At 42.7% G+C, this 17,783-nt stretch overlaps 1 protein-coding gene across 5 annotated transcripts; it reads right to left on the bottom strand.

Annotated features, from left to right (window-relative positions):
* Positions 1-1,131: 1,131 nt before the first annotated feature.
* B3GNT2 (UDP-GlcNAc:betaGal beta-1,3-N-acetylglucosaminyltransferase 2) lies at positions 1,132-17,270 on the bottom strand. 5 transcript variants are annotated; one of them, XM_042036733.1, is made up of 2 exons: positions 17,159-17,270; positions 1,132-3,552 (listed from the first exon to the last, which is right to left on the bottom strand). In XM_042036733.1, the coding sequence occupies exon 2, from the start codon at positions 3,541-3,543 to the stop codon at positions 2,350-2,352; it is 1,194 nt and encodes a 397-aa protein (XP_041892667.1). In that variant the 5' UTR covers positions 3,544-3,552; positions 17,159-17,270; the 3' UTR covers positions 1,132-2,349. The 5 variants fall into 5 exon arrangements, with proteins under 5 accessions (XP_041892667.1, XP_041892670.1, XP_041892669.1 ...); XM_042036736.1 differs by lacking the exon at positions 17,159-17,270 and adding an exon at positions 16,874-16,973; XM_042036735.1 differs by lacking the exon at positions 17,159-17,270 and adding an exon at positions 15,965-16,129.
* Positions 17,271-17,783: the final 513 nt, after the last annotated feature.

The following is a 17,783-nucleotide window of genomic DNA, read 5'->3' as shown; positions in this document are numbered from 1 at the left end:
GTGGGGAAATGCTTTCTCACAGCACTTCTCCTTCCCAAGTGCCACTCAGCCTGTTTTTCCTTATTATCAGGTGTGTCCCACGCAAGAGGCCTGGTTTTGATCTTATGGTTACAGAGAAGGGTATAAATTAAATAATTAATGCTGGCACTCCACCAGTCCCACCCATTTCACTTAACATCACATGTGCACTCCACCCTATCTTACTCACACGATTTAATTCTTGGGCTCTATTCCTGCCCCTCTTTTTGCCGCAACCCTCTTGTTTGTGTTTGCTCCTTCCATGGACCTCAGCTGTTTGTTTAGTGCTCACTTGTCCCTGCCTCTCTTTCCCCTCCATGTCTCCACTCACTCCCAGCACCCTCCTTTTCATCTCTCCCTCACTTTTTCTCTCTCCCCTTTCCCTCCCCCTGCCAAGACTCTTAACAATACATCTCTTCTTGCATCTCTCACCATCAGCATAACTTATTTTCTTTCACTTGGCCCAAACTCTTGACAAAAGTCCCTTGAATATTTAAAGAAACAGGGTGCTTAGCATGGAAGAACAGGGTAGGAAGTAACTCATGTAAAACCTGCAGCTCGTTCAGAAAGGTGTCACTTCCCATGAGGAATGACAAAGCACAAGGGTCAGACCTCACAGCACAACACCAGAGCACAGCCTGTCTTTTATCCATGCTGGGGTCAACATGGTCATCTACAGAACAAAGAGGTGAAGGACCAGAACAGCTCACCTCTCCCTGAACAGATAAAGTACAATCCAGGTAATCAAAGGAGAAAGAAAGCAGGTGAAAAAGCAAAAAAGAGGTGTTGCTGTCAAGTTGTTTCAATCAAAAATTCAAAGTGCCAGCCATTTAATCCACTCCTTGCCTGCTTTCAGTAACACCAGCAGTGGTATTGTACAGGCAATTATTTGTGTACATACTGTTTGTCCCAAGGCACTTAATGTCTCCCTTGCCTTCGCCAGAGTTGTCCACCTATTACAGCATCTAACAAGTACAGCTACAACTGTGGCATTTTCTTTCATAATCTGCTACACAAGCTTAGAGAAATCTGTCAAATAAAACCCTTTGTTTCTGAACTTCTGAAATGTAGAGTGCAACTGCTCTGCAAGTCAACATGAAGCATTACCAGAAATATTTAAATCACATTTTATTTTTCAAATTCAAAAATAACCATTAGCTTTATTTAACGTTACACATCTCAGATGTAAAATATCATGCTCTATTTAAATATCCAAGTGACGACACTATACAAATAAAATGTTACACAAAATATATTTAAGAAAATGTTTTGGTCTTCAATCTGAACAATAAATAGACAGGCACTTCTACATATACAAAGAAAGCAACCACTATTTAGAGTAATTCTTATAAGCAAGATGTGGAAATAGAGAAGATCTGAGTTTCAAGAACGTGTGTAACTCTACATGAGGCTTCATGCAAACTTCAAAGTTTGGTTTGAAATTCGAAACTCTTGGGATCTGCACAATTCTAGATTCACCACCACTTTACAGGAGACCCAAACCATGCTCTCAAAAAGCAATGTGCAATTTCAGTCATTTCCATCAAATCAAGGTACCTGATCACATTTAGTGCCCAAACAGAAAACAAGGATTGACCAGAGGAGCTTTCCACATAAACATGAGCACCAAGTCAGCTTCAGTACATAGGCTTGAGGTGGGGGCAGCCCTACCTGCCCAGCCCCCCAAAAAACCTCTTCTTCTTTTTCCTTATACGTTGAGCTCTTAGGGGACATTTCAAGCAGAATTATGCTTTTTTTTGTAAAAAAAAAAAAAGCTTCATCTAATAAAAGGGTAAATCCTTCAGACACAGGTACATTTTGCACAAAGGATCGTAAGTAAAGGAAAAAATACTGTTCCAGGGTGCAAAAGGACTGAAAACTAAAAATTTAAAAAAAAAATTCTAAATTTAAAGTCTTGTAAGTGTATCATATCTAAATGTAAAACTACATTCCTCCAATTTGTGTATTTTCAATTTACAGTGGTTTCCACACACAAACACTACTCAAGGGAAAATTAACTTCCACCATCACAATTAATGAAAGATGCACTGTGGTAGGCAATCCCTGTTTCCAGCACAGCTAATCAGTCACTGACAGCTAGTTATATCCTCAAAGTCTTTTTTAAAATTAAGACCAATATTGAAACATAACGACCACCAGGACAGTGGAAAAGTCAGGACCAAGTCTTCAGGCCATCCCTTCAAATTTTAGTATTAACCTCATTTTCAAAAGTACAGGAAAAGGTTTACAGCAAAAATTCGTTATTAAACAGAGCTTCAGGGATTCAAACTTGGAAAGTTTTTTGGACTTAAGACAGTTACGCACATTACTTTAACAATTTAAGTGTGGATCTTGCAAGCGTGTCCAAATCTTAATCATTTCTTGAGGTTTTCTACTATGCACTAACATTAAGTTTGTGTAGGAACAGATGTTATTTCTGTATTTCTCTTCGATATCAAACGTTTTGAAGCCTTTGTGTTTTTCCGGAGCAAGCCCAAGCTTCTGAAGGCACATTCCAGTATAAACATCATCAATAGGGTAGAGGAGTACCTGGTCAGATGCATTATTCAGTCTTAGTGCCAGATCACCAGAGTACAGGAACCCACCGCCTCCTGCGTACGGGGGATACGAACCTTCATAAACACTTTCTGGGATGTAGTACTTCAATTTTTTCTCTCTGTGAGGTCCAGCATCTTTGATCACGTCGCCTATAAATAAGTCTTTGGCTTTTTCCTTTGATAAGCTCTTCAAGTAATCCAGGATCTGATTGGTATTCACAAAAACATCATCATCACCCTTAAAAATAAACTGGACGTTTGCACAGCTGCTGCTGACCCACTTCAGAAACAGCACCTCTTTCAGAGTCAGATTGAAGAAAGTGTCTCTGTAGTTCCAGAGGAGAATGTCTCGGTGGGTGTCACTCTCAAATTTAATCATGTGTGAAAGGTCAGGAAAATTATCCTCTGGTGGGGTCTGTCCAAGTAAGAAGACCCTTCTGACTGTCACATCCCCTGATTTTATTTCCTTGCCCCAGGATTCCCTAATTGCTTGTCTTCTATCAAAATGGGGTATAAGTGACTTAATAGCCAGCAGCAGGAAAGGTTTCTGTTCACACTTGTTTGGCTGATCCATTAGCAATGAGTAATTTCTACATCTCAAATAGAGGAGGAAGTCTTTGAATCTGTCCGGCAAGTTTGCAAAGTCACTAACCTCTGAACGCACCAAGGGGTCAGGGTCACAGGAGCTGAGAGCACTCAGGTTAGAAACTAAGTTCTCTTCCACAGTCATATTGGAAAGCAAGGACAGGATAGGGTTGTACAGCAGCTCAAGCTTCTGTTGCTGTTTGTTCCAATAAGCTTTGTGAGGAGTGTATTTCCTCCAGAACTTGCTACGTGGTATAACAACACGGCCTTTTGCATTCTTGTCTTGACTGCCACTCTTTGAGACTTCCACAATCACATAAATAAAAATGTTTACCATCATCAGAATTCCCAGCAGCTTTAATCTTCTGCGTCCAACACTCATTTCTCATATCTAGAAATAAATTTAAAAAAAAAGATTTTTAGCTTTCTTCACAGCAAATTATTGATCTCATTAAAAATGCAAACTCCTTTCAAATGAAGACTATGCAAGTTGGTAGCCTAAAAACCAAGGTTACCTACACCCACAAAGAACCAAAAGCTAATCTGTCTCTAAAACATACACATATGGTTTGGGGTTTCATCAGCCAGCTGGTAAAAATGTGAAGTTTCCATTTGCGGCTTAGGAAAGTTACACAGCTTTTCATGGTGAGTCTAAATTAGCCAGCAGTTCTTGCTTCTCATTTAAATCCCCTTTAAACACTTGACTGTATAATAATTAGAATCTGAGCCCTCAGCTTGGCAAAGGCAGGCTGAGAAACCATTTTTTTTCTTGCTAGTAAGGTGAGCTGAAGGGTATAGAATAAATTGCTATACGATAAGGTCAGTTATTCTTAAATTAGGTTTCAAGCTTTTATACTTGCACTCTCACACATTCCAATTACATAAAAGGCAGAGCCAAATTTTAAAGCACACAATCAGTTTTTGACAATTTCTCTTGGCTGTTCCTTGGAAGAAAGGTTGACAAAACTTGCCAGCTGGTATTCAGATCTCGGCAGACAGAAGAGAACATGAACCTGGATTTATTTTTTCCCCTCCAACTGGAAAAAGGAATTCAAATGGTAAGTGAAAGTAGAAGTGCAATTATTACTAGGAACGAAAAAAGCCTGAAAAGAAATTTTAAAAGGAGAGGTATCCCATATATGCAAGATTTGGAACAGTATGTGTACATCTTTGTTGTATCAAAAGTTCTGTGACCCATCTCAGTTTTCAGTGGGGGAGACAACGGCTCAATCCCTTTTTCTTCCACAGCTGTCAGAATGCAGGGTGCGCGGTACACGGAGCAACATGGAAACAGTGTGTTCCTCCAGAGCAGTGCTTACCAAACTGTTTACTAGCCCTGGGGTACATCAGTGTACAAGCTCCACAAATAATTCCGAGTTAATCAGAAGGTTACAAAGACTACATTGAAGTCACATACAGAACGCACTGTCGGAGACACTTTCATGTGCCAGGAGTATAAATGATTATGGCAAAATCAGAAAAACCTAATGAAATAAATTTGTACTGCCTGTTGAAAGCCCAGCTGTGAGCACTGCCTCAGGCCCTGAGGTCACAGAGCAACAGCAGACAGAAAGGCACACTGAGAAGTACACCTTGTTCTTGCCGCTCTGTTCTTTTTTGCAGCCACCCCCAGACACCTGAGCTAGACTGACCTTTGGTCTCTTTACAGTTTGATCAGTCTTACTTGGTTTTACTCCTCAACACATCAAACACTAAACTGTTAAAAATTTAGGAAAAAGTCAGCAAGTAAATAATCAACAATCTTTTCTTCTCTTATTTGACCCACAATCGCTATTAAATCCAAAAGGGGGTGTGGGTTTTTTTTTTTTCCTGAACTGAAATTTAAAGCCACTCCTAGAAAAAACAGCCTCTCAGAAAAAGACCTGTTCTTCCTCAAGTACCATCTGCATATTTGTCTTTGTAAATGCTCAGGCCAGATCTACTTTATTTCATATTCTACTCTCAGGCAGGCATGAAGTCTCTGTTCTAATTTTAAAGTCGTTTTCTCCTATGCCTCAAGGACAAAACCACACTTTGTGGTCAGTGCCATCATTTAAGCTAAACAGCTGAACTGTTAAGAAAGCATTGGTTGGTCACACAGACTTCAAAAAAAACTTGATCTTCCTCTTTCAACTGTCACTAAAACCAGATAAATATACTGTTTTTCTACACTTCTCTTTCACTAGACACACATACACTGGAGAAGGAGCAGTCCCCTGTTTTGTGCTGTTCCACAGAGCTCAGCATGCACATCAGGCCATATCTGCCCTGTCCTTCTCACTAAGCAACAAATGATGTGGTATCTGACTTATGATCCTGGGACTCCAGAGACGACAGGGGGACTGCTCCCTCCTAGGAACAGCCAACAAGCACGGGATTGTCAAGAGCTCAGCCAAAGCTTGATTTTTCGGGATATGCAGCACCACACAGCTCATCTGTCACAGCCCCCAGCTTACGAAGCTGTGAGTATTCAACACCTCTAATTCACCTGGATACTTGACCTGAGACTCTTCTGACACAATGAGACATCATTTGCAAAGACTTTGTTTCAAACACTCAACAAAATCCCTCAATCCACCATGACTGCAATCCCCTGCAGCAAATGAGACAGGGATCCTGAGCAGAAAAATCCCCATTTACTGTTAGACTTGGTAGGACTTTTCAGCAGAGAAGGTTCAAGTCTGGCGAGATGACAGTGGCTCCATCACACACAGCACAGTAAATGGTACCACCATCACAAGTAAGCACTCCCAGCCTCAACCCTGTTCCAGGCTGTGGATCCACAGGCAGCTGAACCAATCTAATCACCATTTGTGCAGGCTCAAGGTAGAACACCCAACTCTTCCACCTCCTCCAAGTCTGACAGAAGCCATGGCCTTTCACTGCAAATACTTTTCTGAGGGCAGGAGTTAGACTGTATTTTCTAAGTGGGCTGAGTACCACGTCTGCATTATGTGACTGCCAAACCCAAGCATTACGAGTCCATTTACCTACTGGGGCTGACAAAAGATAAGATAATCCCTGTTATCTGCAGGTATCACACCTACCACCCTACTAGTTCAGGACTGAACTCTCAGGAATCTGGCACAGCCAAGCTGTAGTTCAGACACTCAACAGACCTCTCTCTCTTTGCAGAGGCTGTAACTGGTGCTAAGGCAGCCTTGGATCTTCCCACATAACTTCAGTGTAGGGCCTGACATCCCTTGCAGCAGCTGTACATGCAGCACCACTTCCGACAGCGCCAGCAACAGCACGCGCAGTAGTGACACTATGCTTTGCAAATCACTGTTGTAGCTACTTAACACACCACAAGCCATATGGAGTCCTTCTAACCTCCTGTGATATGCATCAGTTGTCTTAATGGCTCAGCTCTGCTCAGTGAGTCAAGAGATTTCGGGATTGAGCAACGGCACAGTTTTGGAACGAGATGATGTTGAGAGCCCCAGGCTGTTGTAACGAGTCTGTGCTATTTCCAGCTTTAAAGAACTTGAACGCTGTTTATTTTCTGACTACGCACAGTCAAATCTCTTTTTCCCCCCTCAGAATTTTACATAAATCCACTTCTATACAACAGTGATTAAGAAAACCTTAAGAACAGGAAAATGTTGAACAGATACTCGTGTTGCCCTTCTGCAGAAGCCTTTCTCACACAGTGGTTACCCCTGGAAACAGTCAATGTTTTTTTTCTGTGTTCTCCACGCAAGACAGCCTGAAACAATGTTCCAGTTGCAGGAAAGTAACCAAGATAACACTCCACTCAAAGCATCAAAAAGTGCGCTGAAATTCAGAGCATGATGTTTATTTTAAGATTAATTGTTTGCAGGTACCCGCTTTGAGACATCTTTCAGCATATTACTTAGCTTTGTGAGAAATTCTAATCTTCCAGTATTTTAATACCAAAGGACATCAGTGAAACTCAGGCGTGGAATTTCAAGATCCGAGTAAATATAGCAAGACTCGGGAAGGATGTGCATATATTTTCCTAAAACATAGCCCAAGGCATAAAGAACTGTAAAGAGTTTGAATAGATGCCAAAGTAACCTCACATTCTGTCTCCCACTAGTTACCTTCAGCACATTTTTGCTCAAAAAAAAAAAAACCCAAAAGCAATACCAAAAACCTCACCAACCCCACTAAGAAATGCCCCACATCCAACAGAATCAATGGTAGAGAGGCATTTCTCCAGTAATGCTCCCCTGGTTTCCTATAATAAGGTTAGAGGGCCAGACTTGCATCTGAGCAATGTTTACTTATGTAATTGAACCTAATCTCACTCTGTCCAACCATTTTTTGAATCTCTCTATATTTTCAACTACTATAAATTATACTGGTTCCTCAATTTTTTCCCACACCAAGAACTTGGAATGACTTGCTATTCTATTACCACACAAGAGAGGAACCCTTGGAAAACACAAATTAATAATAAAAAATATTTGACATTATTTTCTCTATATACATTTGCCATACAAGCTATATGATGAACTTTCATCTGTCAGCCCTTTCTCTTCTATTTGGTCATTCTTAATACGACAGTAACAACAACAAAAAGAAATGATTCAGTACTTTAAAAAGTTAGTGGAGGATTTTTTCAGAGTTATATATCAGTGGGGCTTGGTATGAGGTGCAAGCCTCACAGTACACTCAGTTTTGCACAAAGACCATGAAGTCATCATGCAACCCACACAAGGGATGGCTCTGGAGTGCAAGAGCAAAGCAAGACTCCACTTGCAGGCTCTCTGACCTCATCCAAGTCACAACCACAAGCAAGCAGAGGAAACAAGTTCCAGCAGGGCTCTTCTCCATCATCACAAGTGACCACATTCCTGCGCCGGGTCGAGTAAACCTTCATTAGGTGAGAACACCATCCTACAAACCTGCCAGCAGACAAGCAGATCATCGCTGAAGCCAGCTCCTGTGGGTGCAGTGCAGACAGCCCCTGCAGCTACCTGGGGGATCTATGCGCACTACATTTAAATTTCCCAGACTGCTACCACCTGCACGGCAGCAGGTTTTTGTTATGCAGAGTCTTGCTTCTGGAAGCAATCAGACAACTCACAGCATTGTCTCAAGGCATTGCTCACAGCAGTCGTATTCCATGAAACTCCAGGAGTTAACTTGTCAAAAGCTGCTACAAATCGGTGGGGAAATCCCTACTGCATTCAAGTTTGTAAAAGCTTCATAAGAACCCAAAATTCCCTCTCTAATAGCTACTTGACTGCTGCCCCACACTACTGATGTCAGCTTTCAACTATGCTATTAAAGACCAAACAGTTCTTTCACTTACTGCTGAATGCTAAGTTCTGAGGAGCAGAATTCCAGGATCTTCACAATACTGTGTTTTCTGCCACCATTTGGACTAATTTCAGGTTTTCCCCTCCCTCTAGCTCTTTGAGTAGAAAAGAGAAGCTACCAGGATGTTGCCTTTTAAGGTGCACTATTTAAAATAACATCTAGGAAACAGAAGTTTTGTTGACTTTATATTGGTGCTTAGAAATACTGCAGCAACCCACAGAATCTGCATCGAGTTATCTTCGCATTAAGTTATCTTTACAAAGTCATTCAACAGTAAAAACTTACTTTTAACTTCTTTAAAACCACCCTCTGTGAAATTCCTGCTTGACAGAACACTTAGACAGAAGAGATACCATCGGCTCACCACTGTCTCAAACTGAATACTTCCAACCCCAAGCCAAACTGCTGAAATCCCCAAACCTTTAACCTATTTTTTCACCCATTTTTAAATAAGTCAGCTACCAGCCAATCATCAGATCATCCCAACCCTGTCTGTATTTTAAGTTATTTGCAGGTGTCCCTCACAAAAGCTCTGGGTTTGACTGAGAACATATCTAAATACAGTGCACCTACTGAATCCACTGCAAGTTAGACCTAAATATTTTCTTCTGACCTGTTAAAATTAAAACCTTGGATTGGCTGAAAGAATGTTCCGTTTCATATTTGAATTGTTTTAAGTGTTTCTATAGAAGATCCAGGCATATACAAGAAATGCCCTATGACCATTATGAAAAATATTCTGTAAACTCAGTCCCAGGTTTAATGGATATTCCAATTTTTCTGCTGGTATAGACTACTTGAGTTTGGTCACGGTTTTCCACGGGGATGAACAAGCAGTGGAGCTACACATGTACACCACACCTATGTAAGTCAATTTAAACAGTACCAGTGTCTCAATAAATTAGTGCATCATGCTAATATTACCATTCTATACTGGCACGCCTGCAGCCAAACTAGATATCCATGAAGGTGTTCCTACCTGCTCATGAAAAAAAAAACCCAAACCCAAAAGAAACAAAAAACTTGTGATGAAAAAAGTTTCACTTCTTTGTTTAACAGTTGTAGGAACCCAGAGTGCTGAGAATATTTCTCTGCCTGCTTTTAAGGGTTTTTACCCCCCCTGAACAACACTGCTTTAACCTCCAACCTTGGAAAAAATTACCAACGATCAGACAGGAACTAGAAAATAGTGGTGTGAATTAGGTGATAGACTGCTATGTAAGATTGTCACAGGGTAAAAAATTTAGAGGTTTTGGGCTTCTCTTTGTAGCAAATAGATAAGAGTAAAAAAATACCAAAATGGAGGATTGTTGTTGTTCTCCAAACCTTCTTCTCCTTCTTCTACTACTCCATGTTCTGCAGTAAAAGTAGTTTGGGGAATGATTGGATAGAGAATTCCGCAGTTCCTGCCCGTGTTTCTGAATAATTGGTAGGAAAGTGAAAATAATATACATTTTTAGTAACTATTGGTTAAATTATCTTTAAAAGGCTGTGTAAATCTTGATAATTGGACTTCTCTCCTGCTTTCTGTGCTCTATGCTGTACCTGGGTCACGCTAGTGGCTCTGTTCCTCTGATAAGACTTAATAAACAACTATCTGGCAGCATTGAAACTCCAGGAAAAGTCTCGGTTTATCTTTGAAACTCCTTGCAAGGACTCTTAGAAAATTCTCTCCCATCAGGAAGGATTTGATTTATGGCACAGTTCAGTGTCAACAGTAAAAATGGTTTGGGTTGTTGGTTTGGGGTTTTCTCCAGTAATTGAGATTTCACACTGACAACCGAGGGCAAGATCTCAACTTGCTATTAAAATGAATACTGAAGTTTAATATGCCAGTATTTGAAGGCCTGTGGTAGTAGATGTGACCTGTTTTTCCCAGTTGGTTAATAGAAAAAAATTTCCATTTCATTCTAAGGTCAGTTCAAGCTTTAGAATGACGACGTTGTAAATTTGTTAGGAATAACCCGGAGCTGCCAGCTTCTGACTTAAGAACTTCAGTTTTCACTTGACAGGCTTCAGCTTGAACGAACAGTAAATTATAAAGAATCAAGAGAAGCGGTTTAACCGAGTGTCAGCAGAGAAATATTTCTTGGAACAAAATTAATTGTCATTCATCACATCAATTAGAAGTTGGGGAGCACAGCTCCATAGCAGTTTAAAACAGTTTCAGTCATAGCTGACTCACTCCTGTAGTTTATTCCTTCCCCTGCATAAACTGCACAGTCCCACCTACCTTTGCACTGATTTGATTGTGGTGAATCAGTCCAGGGAGCTGGAGAATGATAAAGAGCCTACAGTAAAGCAGCAATTAGCTTTCAGCCAGCTCACATCACTCGACGACGTGCTGCACAAACACCAGGAATGGTGCAGGAGAAGAGGGAAGGCTCACACAGCCCAGGCCACAGCAGAGCCCATCTGTCACCAGCCTAAGCTTTCATGTACCAGCACACTGCTGCTGCTGCACAGCACTGCTGGGCTGCTTCCCACCTTCATCCAGAGCTCCTCAGGCAGGGCCAGACACAACCAGCACTGCTCCACCAGAGGCACAAAGAGTCTTGGCAACCTCATCCACTACAAGGCACACCCTGGGGCCCGAATTTCTCTGACACTTCCTGTACCCAAGTCAGTGCAACACCCACCCCTGTCTGCTGTCGGGCTCGTTTCAGCTGCACTTTATCTGCCCATAGTTACTAGAAAGCCAAGGAAGTGGGTAAGGAACCACCTTCCTCCCAGACACCTCGTGCTTGGATCAGTGCTAGTTCTGGTAAGAAAGAATGAAGAATGGATATGACACATTGCAAACCTCACCGACGCTTTCGGTGGGCATTTAAAGAGAGAAAGTCTGCAGGACAGACACTCTCTTGCTTCTTACTTTCATGCTGTATTTGAAATAAAACTCATGATTTAGAAAACCTACGCAAAATGCAGACAACCATAACTTCCACAGACAAGACAACTCATCTGCTCCAGGTATCTCTTCCGGTTTTATCTTAAAACCAGTAATTAATGCTGCCTTAACCATATTCCAACCACCTCTACGGCTGCACTGAGAACACTCATTATTTAGTCAACTAACAAAGCCATCCTTTAAGCACCATACCTCAGGTCATCAAAATTTTACCTCTGCTTTGTCTTCTTGGCCATGTTAGACAAAACACAACCTAAAAACTATGTTTCAAAAGCAAGAACAATGTAACATAGTATGGCTGATGAAGCCACTACCTACCCCTGGTGACCACTGTACTTTTGGGTTAAAAATAAACACTGGTTTACAATCTGACTTCCCCAAGCTGCTGCCTTTGTGTGATGGGATACACAACTGGGATGGTAAACTTCCCAGCCATCTCGAGCTGTATTTCCCTGCCAGTGCTATGTGGTTATTCAGAAGTCAATTCAAACCAAATTCATACTGTGAATATTCATGCCAGAATTCTGGGATCTGCCTCTGAACTTACACTACTGAGCTAAACACGTGTTGAAGAATGCAAAACCTACATTTTAAAATGCAAAGACATGAAAAATACTTTTGCCTTCAACTGGTTTTGGTTTCAGGTGTAATTAACATTTACAGGAAAAGTTCTTCATCTTTCTGAATAATTCATTTAAAGCAGAGAAGTTCATTGTTCTTCACAGCTATAAAAGCTAAGATACAGATCTAGTTCTAGCCTACCAAGTTTATGGAAAAGGGAACAATTTCTCCAGCAGCTTTAGGCAGCTAAAGATGCATATAAGTACCAGGAGGATTTTGTAAAGGATCTTTAAGCCGGTTAGGCAGCTAACTCCCATTTTTGTTAACAGCAGATATGCATCTAACCCGATTAGAGACTTCTAAATCCGAGTAGCACCTTCTGTACCTGCTACGTGCACACCAAAGTGAGCATCCACAAAGCTTCAGAGTGGTTTCAGTCATCAACTTAAGGGTGTTTTGCATGGGTTTAATTGTTTTTATTCAAAAACAAATCAACAATAAGTTTGCAACAACAATTTCCATCCCAAAGACAGCTTTCCATTAGCATTTTCTAACTTTCAAATACCAGATTAAAAAAATATAATTGCTCAAGTAAAATAAACGAGCACTAAATTCAGGGTATTGTGAGGCATTCGGCAGCAGCTCTCCTTAAACTCAGTTAAAAGAATTCCACCTTTCCCAGGCCACGAATTCCCATATTTGAACGGCTCACTGTGTTACATTATGTATAACCCTGAAGACAAGCAAACAGAAAAGGTTATTTCTCAACCCACTTAGTTCCTCAATTCAGTTCACGACCCAGCTGCACAAACAGCTGCACCAGCACAAGGCTGGGAGCACCGACACTGCTTCTTGCCGGGATACAGCAGGATGCTCCCGGCAGGAAACTCGGGCAGGAGGCTGCGCATCCCACAGCACGCGCACCTCGGTGGGGCACACAAACCTTCAGCACCACCGTGCTTCTCCTGTAAGTCCCATACAAATACTCAGGTCCTCTGCCGGCTCATAAACCACCGAGAGCCTCTGAGAATTACCCTTTTACAGGAAAATCAGTCATTCCCACCCACAAGTCAAGATTTCTTGCTCATTTGATCTAGATAGCTGGCTTACAATTGAAGTGATTTGGCCAATTCACTCTCAAGACTAACTCTTCTGAGCGTGCTTAAGATGAAGCAGCTGCTAAATTTCAGAAGTTATTTACAAAGACGAACAAAACCATCTCCAAATTAAATGCTTTTCAACTCTTAGTGTTGTATTTCTCCCAAACAACAAAGCTTTCTTAACCAACTGCTGATGGAAACTGCTTCATCAATTCTCCCTTTAAAAATCTCAGCACCACACCCATCACACAGTGGGATCCTTTTCCTTGCTTAAATGCCAATTGCCTCTCACGAGGCACCAATTCAATCATTCTTCTGCACAGTTCATCACAAGACAGTTTAATGAACCAGTCTTTTCACTGCGTTTTATACGATCTGGAGACTCGGGAAGGTTTATACTTAGTCACATTTGAAATCCTAAAAGGCCCAAGGAAATCTGCGAGAAAGGTACAGGCAAAGGGCAGGATCTAGTCCAAGGTACCTGTCAGTGCTTCCTCTGGTAACAGCAAAATGTGACTGGACAGGTCTGACATTTATTCCCCAACTTCTTTTGGTAACTTTGTCACTCCGTACTAAAACGACAGGAAGAGCCTGCATTTCATTATATCACCACCATCATCTTTTCTTTCTTTTTTTGCTGTTTTTTAAGCACTTAAAGGGTACTTCCTTACATAAAGGGATATGACCGTGAACTGATAAAAACATCTAAGTATATCTCTGTGAGGTCAGAACGTGGCTTAACAGGGATAACACATTAGGAATTTTTGTGAACTGCACTCACAGACACAAATTCTGCTCTAAACCACATGAAGCACTGTCCTATGCAGGGCCAAGAGTTGGACTCCAATGATCCCTGATCCAACTAGGATTCCATGACAAAGCACTCATATGAACACAGCCTATGATACACCAGAAACATCAAACACTAATCCCATGATTGCACATGCACCCAACCACCAAACCTTCTTCCTAAATTAACTGTTAACATTTTGGTTAAAAATGTACTAGGGACTAAAATTGCATATACCTGAAAAAAAAAATCAAAGTTTAAATTTAAAAAGTAAATGGATGCTTACTTGCTTCAAAATTACTTATGCATTTTTACCATAGAGTAATAGAAAATGTATTTAAGAGACAACAGGAAAAAAAATCCCAAACCAACAACCTGTGAAAGGGACAAAGACAGTTTCAAGGTTTTGGAAGGCAATCAATCCTTATGGCCTTCAAGAAACATTAACATGAGACCCAGTAATGTTAAAATGCTCATTATTTTAATGAAATACATACTTTTTCTATATTCTGTGCTTTTTACAGAAAACTTGTTGCCACAATAAGTTCACTCTCACCAGTATCTTCCCGCCATCCTGCCTCTGGCCTATTCTTGGCAAGTTTGAGAATTATACACTTGAAGCTTTACCTACAAGAAACCTATCAGCCTCCACTAGGCAGACTGCAAATTCTTCAAAAAGAAGGAATTAACAGGTTTTTTACAGCAGGACACGTAGCCAAATCCAGTAAAAGACAAAGATCTGGAATGTCAGCCCTCAGCGTGTTTCTGACAGAGCTGCTTTAGTCACTTGGCAGCAAAAGGCACAGGTCTGACAGCACACAGGAAAAGTCCATCAAGTAACCAACTCTGAGAAGTTTCACAACCCACCTGAGGTAAAGATTTTGCAAGATAATCTGACACATTTGTCAAAAATTCAGTGATCAGTCGAGAAAGAACAAGTTACCAAAGAGGTTGGCTGAGGATTTTAATTGATGCTGCTCAATCTTTTTCCTGTCCTCTGGTTAATTTGGAGCAATATGACCATAGAGGTTTTGGTCAAGTGCACAGATCAGTGACAACCCAGCCCTGCTTCCTGACTGCTGTGATAATGACAATACTGGCTGTGGTAGGAGACACACGATCAAATCCTACACTTCAAACATGATCAGCCCTGACACAGCCTTCTGTCACTACCATTTTTTCCTCCTTCGAGGGGATTTACAGAGCCAACAGGAAAAATCACTGTCAGAGCTGGATCCACTGCAAAAATAGCTGCACCAGGTGGCAGCAAAATGACAATTCCTCAGGGTCTCAGCACTGACAAGTCACCATGGAGCAGCACTCCTCCAAAAGACTTGGTTCTCCAAGGAATCTTTGCCAGGGTAGGCAAGAAGATGAAAACTCAAATCCTGCTTTTTTTTCCCCTCTGTATACACTGTGATTTATTCATACAGACAATTGCCCAGATTTGCCAGCACAGAACACAACACCGCTTTATCCATTCCCATTTCTCATCAAACACTGCTTTTTCTCTGAGCAAACCCTGTTCTCCACTGATCTCCTCAGCAGCATCTTCATTACCCAGAAGTATTTAAAAATTTCAGGAGCAGCTTCCAGGCAATAATAATAAATTTTTGACTACCAGTGACACTGTGTTCATTAGGAACAATCTCTGGGGAGATTAGTGAGTTTCACCTATTATGAAACAAGGCATCAGACAGCCAGCTAGCACTCCCAGCATGACCTTCAAAACAAGTCCCTTCAGCAGTGCTACCTTGCTGCATTTTCCTCATCTTGGGGAAAAGAAACGAGCATAAATCCAAACCAAACCACCTTACAGGTGACAGAATTACTTTAAATAAATTCTATTTTTGATCACTTTATGATCTATCTGTAGCTTCCTTACAGCCATACCTCTCAGTACTGCAGAACATCTCCTGTAGGAAGTCACACGTTCAAAGCAAGCAGCAAAACCAGGGTTTCCTTTAAGCCAAAATATTTTGATTCTAACTGACAGTATTACATTTTTAGGTACAAGACAAGCATTCTGTATTTTAATCCATCTCCACGGCAATATTGTTTTTTTAAAGACATCTGTCTTCTCCAGTTGTTTACGACCCCGGGAAGGAAAGAAAAAAAAACCCAAAAACGCCGCAACAAACCGAACCATTACAAATTACATCTGCCGAATGAGAAAAGCTGATTCTCCCGTTTCGTTTCCTCCACGCATTTCGTAACAATTCAGCGCTCATTCAACTCCTCCGGTGGTTTATCAGGCATCAGGCCGGGTCACCGAGCGGCAAGGCAGCCTCTGCCAGCAGCCTGGGCTCTCCACCCGAACCAAACCCGAGCGGGGCACTCACCGGAGTGCCATCTGCCGCCCCCGCCCCACCCTCCGCACACGCCCGCGGTGACAGCAGCCGAGCCAGACACCCGAGAGGAACTGCAAGAAGAACACGAAACCGCTTTCAGCAGCTTGGAAAGAGAACCGGATTCCGGGCTGTCTCTCTTTAAGACGGTGACCAATAATTTACCAGAAATTTCCTCAAAGGACAACGCTATAATCATGTTTCCTCAATAACTTGCAGATGACATGTCTAGCATGAAATTTTATGCACGCATCTTTCCACGGCCAGACTAAACTCTTCTGTGCCCAAACCAAGTCTTTCTGTCCAAAATATAAAAAAAAAAAAAGGGGGGGGGGGGGAGGAAGGGAAAAAAAACCACCAAACAACAACCGAACCGCGCAAGCTCTTAATTTGCATAGTTAAAACTAACCATGAGTATTTAATAATCAACCCCAACAGCACTGAGCATTTTGGGAAGTCGGATTAAAGGGTTACTCAAGTAACTTTCACCACAAATTTTTGCAGAATGACTAATGAGTCGCGAGCTGCAGTTCAGCCACAATCCCTGCGAGTAACCTGAAGTCCCCTCCTGATGGGGTACAGGATGTGTCAGGAAGTTTGAAGGGCTAAAAACCATCATCCCGTGAAGGAGCACGCATATTCAGGCGAACTCCAGCAAAAACACCATTTCCCCCCTTTCAGGTCCACCAAAGTCCATACTTCAGTGCCATTACCTCAGCACTACACTGTCCAGAATCCCAGCGCGGATGTCAATAATCAACCCGCTGGGTCGCAGTGGGGTAATGAGGCGAACCCAGGAGCGGTGCGAGCGTCCCCGCTCCGCCGCCGCCCTCTGTCCCTCCCCTCCAGCCAAGGAGCGGCTTGCAGCAGCTCCCGGCACTGCAGCAGCCCCACGGCTCGGGCTTTCTCTGGAAAAACCTCACGGCTTCGGCACCAACGCCGCCCACCCACGGTTAAATAAATAAATAAATGGTTCAAAAAAACGACGACAAACATACGGTGGGGCTGAGCTGGCCTAAGTTTCATCCATGCCCAGCAGACCGTGCCTCTCCTCGCCTTGCTCTCGCCGCTCTGGCTGCAACATGTGCCGGCTGCCCGTGCTCCCGAGCGCCGGGGCAGGGACTCAGCGCCCGCGTGCTTTAACCCCACCCTGCCGCCTCCTGTCACCTCCCATTCAGGCAACAGAAAAAAACCCAGCCCTAAAAAACCCCAGCCCTAAAAAACCCCAAATTTATGTCTCCGGCCGTTCGCCCCTCGCCGCCAGCTCACAGCGGTCACTACGCAAATAAGCGAGAGGCGACGGGGAAGGAAAAACCCAAGACCTGGAAAACCACGGGGCGTAAAAATCAAGTTAAAAACCGGGGATTTTTTTGTCCCCCGTCCCTCGTCAGCCCCTCCGGCAGCGCCGATCCCCGCCGCCCCGCGGAGGCAGCGCTGGCGGGGGCGGCAGCCGAGCTTCCCCCGCACGTACCTTGCCAGGCTGCCGCGGGTCTCCGCCGGGGTTCTTCCTGCCGCCGCCTCCGCATCCACCATGCTTTGTCCGGCCGCGGGCTGCCCTCGCCGCGGGGTCCCACCCCGCCTGGCCCCGGCCTGCCGCCCCACCACGGCCCTCGCGGCCGCCGC

This window comes from Corvus kubaryi, unplaced genomic scaffold, assembly GCF_017639235.1.
Source record: "Corvus kubaryi isolate FWS band 111438036 unplaced genomic scaffold, C.kubaryi_AGA036_p1.0 37386, whole genome shotgun sequence".
NCBI lineage: Eukaryota > Metazoa > Chordata > Aves > Passeriformes > Corvidae > Corvus > Corvus kubaryi.
This window is presented reverse-complemented; position numbering and strand designations above follow the sequence as displayed.

What these genes read in the sequence shown, in the direction of transcription:
- B3GNT2 (XM_042036733.1), bottom strand. Translation starts at nt 3,543, where the DNA reads ATGAGTGTTGGACGCAGAAGATTAAAGCTGCTGGGAATTCTGATGATG.